Source organism: Cydia pomonella, chromosome 3 (assembly GCF_033807575.1).
Source record: "Cydia pomonella isolate Wapato2018A chromosome 3, ilCydPomo1, whole genome shotgun sequence".
NCBI lineage: Eukaryota > Metazoa > Arthropoda > Insecta > Lepidoptera > Tortricidae > Cydia > Cydia pomonella.
In genome coordinates, this window is record NC_084705.1 from 3,408,006 (window position 1) to 3,424,667 (window position 16,662).

At 35.4% G+C, this 16,662-nt stretch overlaps 2 protein-coding genes across 2 annotated transcripts; both read left to right on the forward strand.

Moving 5' to 3' along the window:
- Positions 1-545: 545 nt before the first annotated feature.
- On the forward strand, positions 546-4,263 carry LOC133515817 (uncharacterized). Its single transcript, XM_061848411.1, has 3 exons — positions 546-1,289; positions 2,648-2,714; positions 3,903-4,263. The coding sequence occupies exons 1-3, from the start codon at positions 1,254-1,256 to the stop codon at positions 4,199-4,201; spliced, it is 402 nt and encodes a 133-aa protein (XP_061704395.1). The 5' UTR covers positions 546-1,253; the 3' UTR covers positions 4,202-4,263.
- An 883-nt stretch (positions 4,264-5,146) lies between these two features.
- Positions 5,147-7,928, forward strand: LOC133516689 (uncharacterized). The gene is made up of 2 exons (XM_061849710.1): positions 5,147-5,515; positions 6,016-7,928. The coding sequence occupies exons 1-2, from the start codon at positions 5,489-5,491 to the stop codon at positions 6,718-6,720; spliced, it is 732 nt and encodes a 243-aa protein (XP_061705694.1). The 5' UTR covers positions 5,147-5,488; the 3' UTR covers positions 6,721-7,928.
- The last annotated feature ends 8,734 nt before the right edge of the window (positions 7,929-16,662 follow it).

Genomic DNA, 16,662 nt, shown 5'->3' on the forward strand with positions numbered 1-16,662 from the left:
AATTTCAACAACTCTACTGGTTTCAATGACATTGTAACAGTTTTTCGATCAGGTCACGTGTCCGTCTTACGAATTTTAAATCTGTCGAATCTGTCGGTCACGTGACCTGACGCGAGTTTAACATTTTTTCCCCATTACAAAAAGTGCACATCGCCACTAAAGAAGTTTTCACTTCAAAAAGTTTTTGTTAATTTTAGTCTCTTTGGTATGGTGAAAAAGTGAAATAAAATTTATAAATATGCATTATGTTTGCATAATGCCAGATCAAAAAAAAAACGAAAGAAAACAAAGGTCTTACATTGTCATCATGTTCAAAATATCATGATACTCGTAACATTGAAGAGAATTTGTTGCCTAAGTAAAAAGCATCATATTATAAACATTGTTATGAGATTGCGATGTGGGTTTATTCAGGCGCTAAAGTGTTATTATAGTCGTAGCTGGCAGAGATGATCGAGGTAGCAAAACAATGCAATTAATGGCTATTGGTGTATTTTTCCAAACTACCACAATCCAAAACAGTAGTACTTTGCCTTTACGGCACTACCTAAAAGTTATGGCGCCATTGCTCGAAACGATGCTGCTATCGATACCTTAGGCCTTTGATCTATTAGATGGCGCAACTTTTTTAATATTTAACAAATTTAACTCATATCAGTAAAATCATAAAGATCAAAGTCAAAAGGCGTTCTAAAAGTTTTAATGTGTTTTCTTAGACAATACACCTTTATTTCTAATTGTCTTTGCTTCAACTCAAAAAGGTAGTCTAGTAGGTAGTTTTGTCTTAGTTTTGTCTATTCCGTCGCTCCTACTACCAAATTTTTAGCCACATGACGTTGTTGTATGAGAGATAATAATACACTTGATTAATTTAGCATCTCACTACTCTCTGATGTAAGACATAGGTTTGGGGTGGAAGAGATCCAAAATTTCAGCAATGAAAGTTGGCCAAAATTAAGATATTCGGACGAATAGCTGAGCCAAAAATTATAATAACAAATAAGAAATTTTAAGATTTGCGCCTCATATTCTGAATATATTACTTTATTTAATATTAATACTAAGTACTAATGATAAAAACCTTATTAAATGTATTAAAAGACGAATGCAACGATTTAGAAAATGGAGAAAAATAATCAAAAGGAACGTATTATCGACAGTGGAAATGAGTTTCTGAAGTAGTCGCAGAACTAAATAAAATATGAGGCGATAACAGTTTCAACGTGTTTAAGTTTTACGTATTTTATAGTGCAATGAAATGCGTGAGATTTGACATGTTACATTTTAAGGTAAGTTTAGTAGTTTGGGATATCTAGCTGATTTATTTTGATTCAACTATGCGAAGGAGATTTTAGCAATGTAGGTATGTTTTATTTTTGAGTTGCACGTCTCGTTAAAACTATTAACCCCCTTTTTGATGTCATAACTGACTTTAAAAAAGGCATTAAAATAAATATTTTTTTCAATTCAATTTCAATTCATTAGTTGATTTCCGAAATTCATTGGTGTAGCTAAATAAATATCTTCATGAAATTTTTTTTTTGCTTTTTTAGAATGCCGTAAAACCACCCAACTATAGTACCCACCCACCCAACTATAATACTGCAACTATGGTCCACAAGTTCAAAAGGAAATTAAGTATCTATACCAATGTTACCAATGTACGACCGGTTTGGCCTAGTGGGTAGTGACCCTGCCTACGAAGCTGATGGTCCCGGGTTCAAATCCTGATAAGGGCATTTGTTCGTGTGATGAGCATGTATATTTGTTCGTGAGTCATGGGTGTTTTCTATATATTTAAGTATTTATAAATATTTATATATTATATATATCGTTGTCTAAGTACCCTCAACACAAGCCTTATTGAGCTTACTGTGGGACTTAGTCAATTTGTGTAATAATGTCCTATAAATATAATGTTCCTTGTGGTTTACTCCTAGTTTTACCTTCCATTTATAAACATACTTTGCCTTAGAACTACAAAAATATAGTAAAATACACACCTGAACGAGAAAAATTGAGTTTATTTGTGGACCATAGTTGGGAGCTTTGGACTATAGTTGGGTGGTTTTACGGTGCGTGATTAACATCCTTGGGGTTCTTCATTAGACTCATGAGCAAGTTGCCTATGTGTACCTACCTATTAAAATCTTATCTGAATCGTAAGATTGGCCTGGATTCTTAAACCTATGCTGGTGCCATAATTATGTAAAATACTTTTACCGGCTAATCCTATTACCCAATAAAATGGCATCTCTTCGGTTGCTAATTAAGTACACTCGGGCCCCAGGTTACGCTCCCGCCATCTGTATTCCCTGATAAATATGACCTCGGGCTCTTTAAAGCAAGAGTAGCCTCGCCAGTTCAGTAGTAGCCTATAACTACTACTGAACCGGCGAGGTCCATCTCGATTAGTTTATAATAAAAAGTACATTGTAAACTCCATAATGATTCACTCCCTATAACGTCGAGATATGTTGACTATAGTTGGTTTACTTTAGTATTAATTTCTCTCTATATAACGAAAACTCTCTATAGCGTTAAAAACGTCCGGTCCCTTGATTGTCGCTATACAGCGTTTACACTGTATTTAACCAGCAATAACTTTGCTTAGCTGTGCGTAATAAAATGATTACTATTGTTTCAGATTTTCCTTCTGTTTATGATACCATTAACTGTCCAGTCGTACAACAGGCGAGCTCCACCAGAAAAGAGTACTATTAATTTAAATAATTCATACATATTGGAAGGTCAGAGGTCTGGTGGGGTGATAACAATTGATTTTGCTCAGAGCAAGAGACCCAGTATGATGTATCCGCACAATTGCTTCTTTCATCGCGGTGTTCCTCTTAATTTAAATAATAAAATAAATACGTTATAGGACATAAAATTACGCAAATTGATCAATTCCACAACGATATATGTATAATACATACAATATTTATAAATACTTCAATATATGTATAGACATACACCCATGACTCGGGAACAAATATCCGTGTGCTCATCACACAAATAAATGCCCTTACCAGGATATGAGTCCGGGACCACTGGATTCATAGGCAGGGTCACTACCTACTAGGCCAGACAGGCTTTACTTTACTTAATAAATACCCGAAAACTAAGTTTTCGCTTTAGTTTTATAGTCAAATAAATAACCAACAGGTGTATGCTGGATAGATATAGAAAAAAATACTGTCATTATTTTGCTGTTACCTAGACAAGTGCGACTATGAAGGTATTGTTACACATCTATGCAATAACATGCTAAAAAGCCTGCTTATGAGTATGCTTATAAACTGTTTACATTAGTTATTTGCCACTAAAAAGTAGCACATCCTAAATGCACATGCTAGTAGCATTGGCTCAATAGTAGCATGCTTTCATGCTAATAGTAACTAGCATGTGTAACAGTACCTTCACACTATATCTGTAAAGGTTGACATCTTCCTCGCGTTGTCCCGGCATTTTGCCACGGCTCATAGGAGCCTGGAGTCCGCTTAACATTTAATCCCCAAGATTGGCGTAGCACTAGTTTTTACGAGTCGAGAGTTAGCGACTGCCATCTGACCTTCCAACCCAGAGGGTAAACTAGGCCTTATTGGGATCAGTCCGGTTTCCACACGACGTTTTTCCTTCACCGAAAAGCGACTGGTATACAAATGATATTTCGTTCATAAGTTCCGAAAAACTTATTGATACGGGCCGGGATTTGAGCCCGCGACCTCCGAATTGCAAGCTCTTACCGGTAGGCTACCAGCGCTTTTGACATTATAATCCAATATAAAAGGAAAAGAGAAAATACTTAGCAAATTATACTACTGCAAAAACCTGTGAAGTACCTCGTGTTCATAGGATGTAGAATGTATTATGCTCTATTGTTTATCATTCGTTATTTACAGAAATCACTAAGCCCTTCAGTATGCCAGATAACATTAACATAGACTTGGCTAATCAACTGAAAGTCCCGAACAAGGCATTCTGCGAGAAGATGGCTCTAAGCGACGCCGATTTCTTCATGGTGATGCCGTGGTGGTACCACTATTGCGAAGGTCTGAAAGAAAAAGAAGAGAAAAATACGAATCAGAAAGTCAGATTCCTCAGGCCATACCAGAAAGTCTTGCATGAGGTGCAGGATTATAAAAGGAAGCAGAGAATTTGGAACGAAGTTGCATCTATTTTACGGCCTGCAAGACTATAAATAGAAAAGGATGATTCGTTAAAACGAGATGTATTGTTTTATTAAAATTTGAGTATAACGAGTAGGTAGATTAACTTTAATGGCGTTTTTAAAGTCTGGTTGATTCCCATATAAAAGTCTTCATTCTTTCCTCACACATTTATTAAAAAAAAATAATGTTATAACTGTTTTCCTATGTTTATTATCTGTATGTAATCTTGATATTGATATAGGTATAAGTTACGCAGCTAGGCCAGGTTTTAGAGTATGACTATTTCACAGAAAACAACATACAACTACAGAAAACGCAAAATAAAAGAAGTCAATAAGAGAGATCACCTATAAGAGGCCGAAAGCATGACTAACATAATCATAAATAGCCTTATGCAACGTGTCTCTACACTTTGGACATATTAGAATGTGTCGATTAGGGTATTTCTAACCTATGTTGCATTAATACTTCGAAACACGGTAATTAAAGAGTATGTCATGTCACTAGTGTCACTTTAATACACGTTGTATAGTTAACTTACTATGCCTTTAAAGTTCCTGTGATAGACCAGATTATAACCCAATATGAGCGCTGAGATAGATTATATTTTTTCCCCACCTAACACTTCGCACCCAGCGAAGTACACTCATCTTTAGCACACGTATGATTTACCTTAAAAGCATACGACCTTAAGTGAATTTAAATTCGATGGAGTTTTTGACAACACTCCTAACGTGTTCAGATAATTGATTACTTTTGGCAAATTTGTGTAAGTAATTGATTATTCGAGAGGAAGAAATCTAAATAAAGATACTTCAAGGTACCTGGGAGTACAGTGTAAAATTGACATTTAATTTGAAATCTTAATTAATTTACATATTTGGTTTCATAATTGGCAGATTCAGTAAGTAAGTAAATAATAAATATTCATTATTGCACTTATAATTATACATTTTACATACAAGTAAAACTACAAATTAATGAATGTTAAAGGGAAATAGAACCAGGTAACAACAGGCGGTCTTATAGCTAAAAAGCGATATTTTCCAGACAACCTTTGAGTAACAGGAAATGTAGAACTCATACAAAAGTAAATATAGTGTAGGTATTAAGTAAATCAAACATAGGATACCTTCAGGTAAAGTGCTAGTTCCAGACAAATCAATTGCCATGTGGAATAACTACTGTTTTTTATTCTTTTTATCAATGAACAACAACAGCTAAATGAACCTTAATCGTGCGAAATGTTTTGCAAACATCCTGATAAAGATTTCCTCAAGACATATTGTGTTCATTGCCCTTTTGGATTGTCTTGAATGGTGGTCATGAATTTTCTATTTGCGGTAAGTTAATAAACCTTCTTGAAATTTTTAATAGCAAAAATCAACAAATTATGTTTAGTAAGGGCCACCCCACATTAGCGTCTCCCAAGCATCGGCGTCTAGAGTCAGGCCAAGATAAGTTGGCAGTAATTTTGATAGCCCAGCCTGTTTGCACAGTGTTTGTTAAGTAAACATCATAATTTCATAGATGTTAGACGTTTAAAATAACACTTGCACTGTCTGGGCTATCAAAATCATTGCCAAATTATCTTGGTCTTACTTTAGTCAACTTTATAGCTGCTGCTCGACGCAACGTTATGTTTTCCATACTGCTGACTAGACGCCGACGCTCAAAAAACGCTAGTGTGGAGTGGCCGCAAGGTGGGACTATTTTTGAAACTGTTAATTATGTGTAGTATTCAATAAAACGTCGAGCTCAGTTACCAGTCACAAAATATCGATTGTCTAATGCTATCATAAAAAAATATGACGATAAATTTACTATAAATACCCATTTCCAGATTGCCACCACCCTCCATTTCACCTTCATCGCCTCAAAGAAACTCGACATCTCCTCAGAAGAAAGTATAGAAAACATTCTTTTTTACAAAGACTTCAGGCCCAAAAAGAAAGAGCTAGCACCTTTGCCACCAGAACCATTAGTGTTGCCAGCACAAATAAAACAGCCAGAGTGCATACCTCGAATGTGCTGTTCCATGTCTTGTACGAACTCCTGCGGACAAAATGAAATAGGAATTGATAGCTTTCAGCGAAATCAACCTATGAATTTTATGAATCCTGGTAACTCAAATCCTTTTAGTTCTATGAATTCTATGGGTTCTATGAATTCTATGAATCCAATGAATTCTATGAATCCAATGAATTCTATGAATCCTTTTAATTCAATGGGCCCACCGAATTCAATGAACCCGATGCAAACTATGCCACCAATGCAACAGCAGAAGCAAATGCCACAATTTATGAAGCACCCGAAGAAGAAGAAGCATCCACCGATACCATTGCAAACAAGAAGGGACAGTGGCAACGCTAGAGAACATATCAAGAGCCTCATATCCCAAGATGAGGATATTAAGAAGATTCTGAAGGATTTGGTTAGGGTGACGATGAAAAAAGTGGACTTGCTGGAGATGATCAAAGCGAGGAGAGCTGCGGAGAGCGGGAACGATGGTTTGAATGTCGGCGATGAAGATGAGAAAGAATTGTGATTGGTAAATAAGTTTGTCACTAAACTTATTTGAGAATAGCCTATTGACCGGGAGTCTTTGTAATGCTTGTACTCAATAGATATTTTACATGAGTAAGTAGAAGCCAGTAAGCATTTGGGTCATACACATTTTATAGCAAACTCGTTCGCGTCTTTCTTGTGTATATCGCAAATTTAAGGGAATCTAAAGCTAATATTACAGGTGGAAAAAAAACTTCAATACTTAAGAAAAACTGGGGATCTATGTACCAGTCTTTTTCTTTTATTGTATTGTCCGCAGAAGTGACCTTTTCCTAAAATGTGTTTGATCTTTTTTGTAGAAAGTAGTATATATAGAAAATGCAGAAACACGTATTAATACATGTATAGAAAATGTCTAAATTGATTTCTTTCAAATACTCGTATCCTACATAGAATCAATTGTCATTTGCCTATTTTCTTAGCTAACGTCTTTCGCAGTCTGTACATTTTTTAAACCTATAAATTACAAATTTAGGCAAGGTTTCTTAAGATTACTAGATAAGATGTAGTTTTCCTAACGCTCTTACTGGCCTATTTAATGATATACCTACCCTGTATATATATAAGCAATTTAATGATTATAATGGGAATTTTAATTTTATTATTATCATTATACGATTCAGGTAACAAAAAGGTTTAAATCATTTTGCATAGGTACCTTTCATAAAATAATTCAATACTGCCAATTATTATTTATTCCCAAAACCCGCCCTTTATAAAGCGTTTATAAAATTAGACATTAACGTAACAATTTGAATAATTTACGTCAATAATTAGTATTTATATCCAGTACCTCCTGCCTTCCTGAAACTGAGCCGTAAAAACCAAACAAGAACTTTGGGTCGTGCACATAGAACCTATAATGTATACGCCATTGTGTCTCGTAAACGATTAAACGGAACGGAATTCCACAATTGTATTGTCCAAGTTGCCAACTTAACGGATGGAACGGAGCGAAAAAATTGCCAGTTGTGGAAACTTTGGCAACAATTATCATACATTTAATATGAAATAGCAATGGCGTAAATATTAACAATGAAATGTAAATCTTTTGGCAAATTGTGTTGGAGATTTTACATGCCTACGGGTATTTTGGTTTTATAGATGAATGAAGAATCGAGTTCAATGTTACAGATCTTTAAAGCTGTAATAATACGTCGACACAATTGAATGTGTAGATACATAATTATGCTTTTAATTGAACAATTGTCATGGACATGTATATAAAAACGTAAGTTTTTTTATAGTTGAGTTGGGAGCCCATACATGAAATTAGGTACGCAATTATATTTTGGTGTACGAAATCTTTGAATTAAGTCCATTACAGTCGACAAGTAGAAAAACTACTTTTATTTAGTTTTATAATATGGCAATAAAAGTAAAACTACTTTTATTAATAAGCGTAAAATCTATTCTTATGTAAGATTAGTTATTTGTAAAAATGCCTTTTATTAGAAACCTATTTGCTTACACCTTTATTATTGCATTGTCATTGGATCCAGAGGATTAGCTTACCAAGTTGATTTGGTCAGTGAAAGTGAATGAAAGTCGCCTTGTAATTTTTTTTAGATTCACTTTTCACTTTGTTACAAGTGACGTAAGACTTATTTAATAGTTTCGGCTACCATCTGTTGGAAGCCTAAAATACTTTGTATATTATATATAGCTACATGAATAGTTCATCACTATGCGGATACAGTACCCCTTGTGTAAATTTATTCGATAGCGAAACGTTACATACGCGTTTGCGTTAAGTCTCATTTTGTATGGGATTTAGAGATTCCAAAACGTCCCGCTTGGCGCGCTGTTTTTAGATACCATACAAAATGAGACTTAACCCAAACGCGTACGTCACGTTTCGCTATCGAATAAATTTACACTAGGGGTACGGATCGTGAACTAGCAAGGCACGTGCGTAAGCAACGACTTTTGCTTGAGCACATAGTCACATACACATTATTACTCGAACGTTACCCGTGTTTATAAATGTACAGTTTGATGTAAATCCTGTACCTACATTAGCTAAGAATACCTACATATATGAGATGACGAATGATTTCAGAGATGTGAACCCTATCGTTTGGAATATCACCATTTTTTCATAAAGTTAATATCTTCGGAAATAATCGATTCCAAAGAAAAAAAATGGCGTCCCCCCGCTCTAACTTTTGAACCAAAAAGTAAGAAAAAAATCGTGAAAGTAAAACTTTGTAAAAACTTTAAATGAAAACTATAGCGAACATGATCGGTTAAGGTGTTTTTGAGTTATCGTAAGAAGTCTTCCCCTCTTAGTACAAATAAAGACGTACAAAGCGCCGCGAAGTTACTCCCTTTTTGCTAACTGTAAGTACATGATGCTTACTAAAAGCCTCGGTTCAAAGCAGACTACTGTGACGGATGTATAACTACTTACGGAACCCTACCCTGAGCATGGCCCGACATTTTTTTTAAAGTAATGATTTGATTTTCTAATGGTGGCCTAGCGGTGAGAGCGTGCGACTTGCAATCCGGAGGTCGCGGGTCCAAACCCCGGCTCGTACCAATCAGTTTTTCGACTTATGTACGAAATATCATTTGATATTTACCAGTTCGGTGAAGGAAAACATCGTGAGGAAACCGGAATCCCAATAAGGCCTAGTTTACTCGCTGGGTTGAAAGGTCAGATGGCAGTCGCTTTCGGACCACTAGTGCCTACGCCTATTCTGGGGATTAAGTAGTTGCCTTTTTACAATCATGGTTATCGTACACTCTAGGTTAGGTTTTTTTATATTACGAGTATGTTTATAAGTAATTTGTAGTGTTTTTGTATTTTATTTTTATATCCATATTATGAAACAACCTAATTCAAGAAGAAAAATAAACACAGGTATAATTGGCTAATAATTTACAAAAATTTTTGCGTAAGATACTTAAGCTGGCAAAAATCCTGCTTAAGTATTAGAAAAAAGACGTAGTAAGTATGTTAATTTAAGAATACCATACTTACGAGTACATCATATTTTTCCTGCTCTTGGGTCGAGTAACGATATACAATAAACAGGTTATTGTTTGGTTATTTTGGGAAACCAAAGTAAGTGGGTGTAATTATTTCCTCTACGAAATAGAAGATAAATATCTTCCACGTCACGAAAAATAGACGCCAGTCATCGAGTCGCGGAAATCTGCCCGTGTAGTACAGTCAGCATCAACAGTAGTGGATCCAACAAGGTTTCAAAAGTATCTACTATTCTGCAACAGCTTAACAAAATGTGGTGGTTCTATATGTAGAACAATTAAGACGGTAAAAGATATACTTACTTTCGAATGTAAATTTTAGAGATTTATATATATTTGGAAAAGTTATCCGGAATATCAGATACTTTTAGCGCGTTGTTTCATCCGCTACTATTGATGCTGACTGTACTTTCCATCAAAAAATCTCGTCACAACCAAGCACTACAAAATTTATATGAATAAAATAAAAACTCGAGCTTTTTCAACGACCGACCGGTTTGACCACTCTTATCTAGTGGGTAGTGACCCTGCCTGTGAAGCCAATGGTCCCGGGTTCAAATCCCGGTAAGGGCATTTATTCGTGTGATGAACACAAATTAGTGTTCCAGTCCTGGGTGTTTCCTATGTACATAAGTATGTATTTAACTATATATCTACGTATGTATATCGTCGCCTAGTACCTATAGCTTTGCTTAGTTTGGGGCTAGGTTGATTTGTGTAAGATTGTCCCCCCAATATTAAAATAAAAAAAGCGGCCATGTGCGAGTTGGACTCGCGTTGCAAGGGTTCCGTACATCACACGATTTTTCTCTATGCATCTCTGCAAAAGGAAACCTCACGATGGATTTCATATAACTAAAAACCAACTACATAAAAAATTCGCGCCACGTATTTACCTATATCAGGCGTTGCCCAACTATATCAAGTACCTACTACGAGACGAGAGCATCGGATCACGAGCAGAGCGCCCTGTAAGTTGCCCCGTTAATATGAGGCTGCCTGCCCTTTGGTGCCCAGGACTTTACGTCGGCCTTCGCCCGCCCCTTTGAGTAGGTATGAGGACGCCGTATGCGCCTGACACTGGTCTGCGCGCAGCGCGTCTCATAAGTCAGGCTTATCAGTCGAAGAGTCAAGGGCGCTTCAAGCGCTGCAGGCGAGGGCGCCCCAGAAAGCGCACAGGCTACCGCCGTAAAAATTGGCAGTCAGTTATGGAGCTCGAAAAAATTAGATATGGTTCAAATTTCACGTTGTATTAAGTTCTGACATAATATTAAGAGTATAGGCAATCATCAGTAAGGCTTGTGAAACGAACATCTGTTCTATCATCTAAGGACCTACAGAAAGTACGACCAAATGTTATTGTTAGGAACTGACCGGATCCTTGTTTATTAACTGTTCCATTCATCCCCCATTGATTTACTATCCGATTCTATTTTATTTTACGTTAGAATCAAGGTACGGTTCGTATTCAGACTGCACCAACATAACTTCTGTAGCATTGCGGCGTGACATTGCTGTCGACGGCATTACTGCCAAAATGTCAAAATCGATTTTCTGTCCGGATTTTGGACATTTGCAACAACAATACAGTCAGCAGTAATGTAGCACTTAATGCCGGTGGAGTCTGAACCCGAACGATACCTTTACAGCAGTTTACACAAAAAACCTCTAATTAAATTATAACAGCGCCATCTGGTGAGCAAAAACCCTTAAAGGCTTCGGTTTGATTGTGTTCTTCTACATACAATCTAAAGAAATTGACCAATAGAGAGATAGTGCACAAACAAACAGCCGCGATGGGGACCCAGGTCTAGATCGACAATTGAAATATGCAAGATGAAGTTATGAGTGCAAAAGAGACGGGCAACAAATTTAAAAACGTGACTATCTTTGAAACCTCATAACGGCCGCTAGAGGCCGCGATGTGGTAAAAGTTTAGCGGACCGGAAAATACGAATAGCAGGGGGTGATTATATAATCATAATATCGTTTATTGCAACATGGTAAATAGTTAAACATACAAACTAAGTATTACAGAAGGGTGCTGCAAACATTTTCATAAGCTAACATACACACACACACAAAATAACATACGTACTTGGAACATAAACAAGCCTTATAGTTAACGGGGAAAATAGCATTAAGGAATTCTGTGATTAAGTTTTTTCTACAATTTCAACTTTTTTTGCGTATGTCGCGTCCCTTTTCTCTGTCTTCATATATTTTGGGATTTGATTACAATATCTAACTGCTGAATAATGAGGATATCAGTCATCAAGATATCATTCCGATTTTCGTCAGGAAATGTAGTAGATAGGTATATGTATTCTAGACTTGTGATGCAGGCGATACAAATGTAGGTAGCACATTCAACTGGGCACATCTCGAGCATAATTTGTCAACACGCATTCCGAGCGGTGTCAAGTTTTCACCGTTAAGAGAAGACCTTTACTATGAAATATATTCTTTCTTCTGTGCCTTGCTTCCAGGTAAAGAGAAGCATTTTGCATTCGCTTAAGTGCAAATGAAAAACGCTGCCATTTCTTTTGTTTGCCGTTTATTTGAACATCGCTATTCCTTTTAGTGATTTGACAATTGAAATAAAGTATTTTTAATTTAAATTTCGTAGTATTTTTAAATTAAAACTAAAACGGAAATCTGGTATTTTCATGGTTTGCTTCCGTGTCAATTTGTTACAGGATGTTCACGATATTTTGTCACAAGTACAGTCACGCCTGATAATATCGGTACGAAAAATGTGCCAAAAATATGTATACACTACCTTAATATATGGGCAATAAAGTCGTGTATACATCTATTTGACACTTTTTTCGTATCGATATTTTCAGACGGATCCGTACCATGTTGGCGTATAGTATAATGATTAATGAATGAATGAATGAATCCTGTCTACTTGGTCGTGTTTTAATTTATCGCCGCTCGTTGCGAATTTCTTATTTATCGCACTTGTATCGTAATGTACTATTATTTATTCATTGTAAACATTTTCAGTCGAGTTATTAAACATCATTTTTAATTTGTATATTCTAGAACCCTCTCTTTCATTTCTTATTTGTCCTGGTTCTTATTTGTCGCGGTCCACAAGACCATTACAACCCTACTGCCCGCTGGGCGGGAACGGTAACACACGTGTAAACACACCACTTCATACTCAACACGTTAAGGCCCTTAAGGATGACTCACGCTAGACCGGCCCGTGCCAGGGCCGAGGTGTTCGACACGCCATTTTCTATGACGGCTGATCGCTGATCACGTGGTGCTTTCCATAGAAAACGAATCTAGCGTAAGTCGTCCTTTATTCATAAAACTGCGGAATTTCCCGACTGATACGACCTGAAAAGAGTGTACTCTCATTTTTAAAGGCCGGCAACGCACATGCAACCCCTTTGGTGTTGCGGGTATCCATATCGGCGACGGTAATTGCTTATCATCAGGCGATTCGTCTGCTCGTTGTCCTACTAAATATATTAGAAAAAAAAACCTTCAATAACTCTGTTGAACTTTGTCAATTTCTAAAGCAAAGATCGGTGTAGTAGATAGTATCACAAGGAAGCAAAATGACATATTTACAGGAGGTTTCTATAAATGAATCCCTCACTACACTCAGGATTATATTTAAGAATCCCTCACTTCTTAAATATATTCCTGAGTGTAGTGAGGGATTCAAGTGCTAACGTCTATACTGCTTTTCACATCTTCTATGAGGAAATTATTACGTTTCAAAGTATTATTTAAACAACAAAAAAAAATTGTATGCTCAAAGAAAAAACAAAAACATGTACTAGAATAGAAAAGTAGCACTTTGATATCTCTTAGCAGGGAAGAACAGTGCCACTTTGATCCCTCCTAGCATTTTTTGATCTTTAACACGTCAAGATATATTGCCTACGCTAGTGATTAACAATTTTATTGAAACATAAAAATCCGTGTTAATTTTTTCCTTCCATAATCAAATCCTTAACTCAACTAACCCTGAGCGACGTGATTGAATTAGTGGCGTTACAGCCCGAGCGGACATTCTCAAAATAAAGATTCTCGGTGTGAAAAGAGAAAACTTATGAAAAGATATAATAATGATGTGTCCTCGAGGACATGGGCTTAGAGAGTTTCAGCGCGGACACTTTACGTAATAAACGCCAGTTTAGATATATTATGTAGTGTATGTATGTGTGTTAGATATAGTATCTGTGTGTAGTATGTTATTTCCCTTTTTATTTTTGTACTGAATATTTTGACTTTTAGAGACTATATAGATATTACTGGCGATAAATATACATTTATGTACAGTCAGATGCAGAGAGAGGTGTCCCTGCATAGACTGATTGTATGCAAGGGGGTACCTCTGCAGCTGACTGTACCTAACAAAAAAATACGAATTGAATTTTGAAATGATTTCATTTTACTTTAAGAATTACTACTGGTACATATGCCTGCTTATTTCCTAAAATATAAATTTCTGATAAATTTTACTTAAAAATAATTTTGATTTAAATACATATAACAGATACTTACACCAAAAAACTTCAAAATAGACAACACGTATAATAATCACGAAATGTATAAATTTAGGTACTTATATATTTTTTTTTCGTCCCAGTATACTCGCTTAATTTTATCCGCGAAATTGAATATAATATAAAATACGGCACAGGCATTTATGCATAATATGGAACCTGATGTATTCTGAAATATTTTTTATAACCCCGTTTGGCGGCCAGTAAACAACAGTGACTACTCTTTCCCTACTTTTGTCTATCACCCGGCGCCGTTGACAAATAGTGACCATTTGCGCGCATTGTAGAACCTTAAATAGAATTATTATGAAATCAAACGACTCCCCAATCTACGTTTATATATTTACAAGTATTATTTGGCTACTTGACAGTTTTTTGTAAATGATGTCAATCGATCTTGATTTTCCTGAGGATCAAATTTCTATATATAGAACTCATATATAGCATTGAAGCAACACAAAGGTCAGAAATGAGAGTTAGTCTGATGCTCGCACTCGACGATTGAAACGCCTCTAACAAAATGATATTGTAATGTCACGTCACATTACAGTAGTCTGTCCTAAATGTATGGTAGATCCAGTAAATTGCTATATTGACCCTGAAATATTGTGTTTATGTATATAGTTGTCATACAATTTATTTTTCAATAAAATGTAAGGAATCAAATTGTACCATTTTCTTTTTTATCATTGAAAAATAAAAATAAAAATTTTTTAGACTAGAGCTTGTATTTTTTTATAATCTCAATATAATATTATACATTTATTTTAATTTACGATTTTAAAATAATCATCAAGATATAATCGAAATGAAATAACCATAATAAAGGTAAATTAAGTACTTATTAATTATAAATCATCATGCAAAGCAATATAAGTTAATTTATATTACGATTATTATATAAACAATATATTATATATAAAATTATGATAACACAACTAAAACTAAACCTAACTAAAAAAATCCCTAAAAACTACCTTCTAAGCCTAGGCCCCTCGGCAAGATGCCCATCACGCAGGCAGCGTTCCCGCGCTGTATTGCGATAGCAATCCTATATATCCTATCTCAATATGTCTTTTTAAATTTAACTTTTTTATAATGGATGGCTTATTTTCTATCCATTTAGCTTAATTTTGATATAATATTCGACATGTGTCAAGTACCCAATTATAATAAATACTAAGCTATAGCTTCATACCAGACCTAGAGGGAATAATATCTAAGTAATTAGGTATATTTTAATTGAGTCTAAAGTTGACAGGGGACGCGAAATCGAAATTATTGAGCTAGTTGTAGTGGGAGCTATTTATCATTTAGGCAAAGAAACTGATATGCCACTGGGGAGCTAAGGTGTCGACGCGTTGAGAAGAGTCGTCTAGTAATACTGCATTTTACATGGTAATTAATAGGTACCTATAATTTAAAACAGCTAAGTTTTTAGGTCATTTTTCTGTTTGGCCCTATGCTTGACTGATAGAGAATGCCGTGAGGCATTAAGTCTGCCATTTGTACTTTATTTGATTAACAATAAAGTTCAAAATAAATAAATTTTCATTTATTTCTATTATGCGGAGAGCTGCAGCCTGCAGTCTGCGTCTGTCCGCCAACGCGTGCCTTGAAGCTACCAGTTTTGCAATGAAATATGTCGAACAATCTTTGACTTAAAAACTTATACTTAACTACTAGTATATGACTTAAATATAACACACAAATAAAATTAGAAAAAAATACACACAAAACAATAATATACAAATAAACTACGGGTACAATGCTAAATAAACTATCTTATTCTAAAAGAAATTACTTAAATACGTTATATACTAGTAGTTGCAAACGAATAATTGGGCAAATATGAGTATGCGTGTTGCTAGCATAAAAAATGTATATACACATGTTATAGCGGAATACTTTGTAATCTTTCAAAGAGAGCGTAGCACTAAGATTGTAAAATGAAATTATTACCTTAAAAAAAACACATTCTTTCAATGGGATGGGAGTCCCTGACAACATACCTATTTTCTCGTGTTACAGCGTTAACCCCAACAAATATTTAAAATAAAAACACGCATGTTTCTTATTTTCTTCGCCCAAGATTAATTCGGCTATTCATTACCGATTCTCCGATCGGCGACCTACGTCATGGGTCCATTCAAGTGTGCCCATAACAAAAACACCCGTTTGATTACAAAGCTTTTTGAACTTGTAAGGGTATAAGTCATTGTTTGTTTTGTTTGAGATAAGTTCTTTAATAGATGTAGAAATTGTATCAATGGGTAACTTTAGCAAACGTTGAATGAGGTGGTGTTTAAGTATTAATTTTAGACGAAGGCTGGATGTAATAAAATACTATACATATTCGAATCAACACGATGTTGAATTTTGAAATAATGATC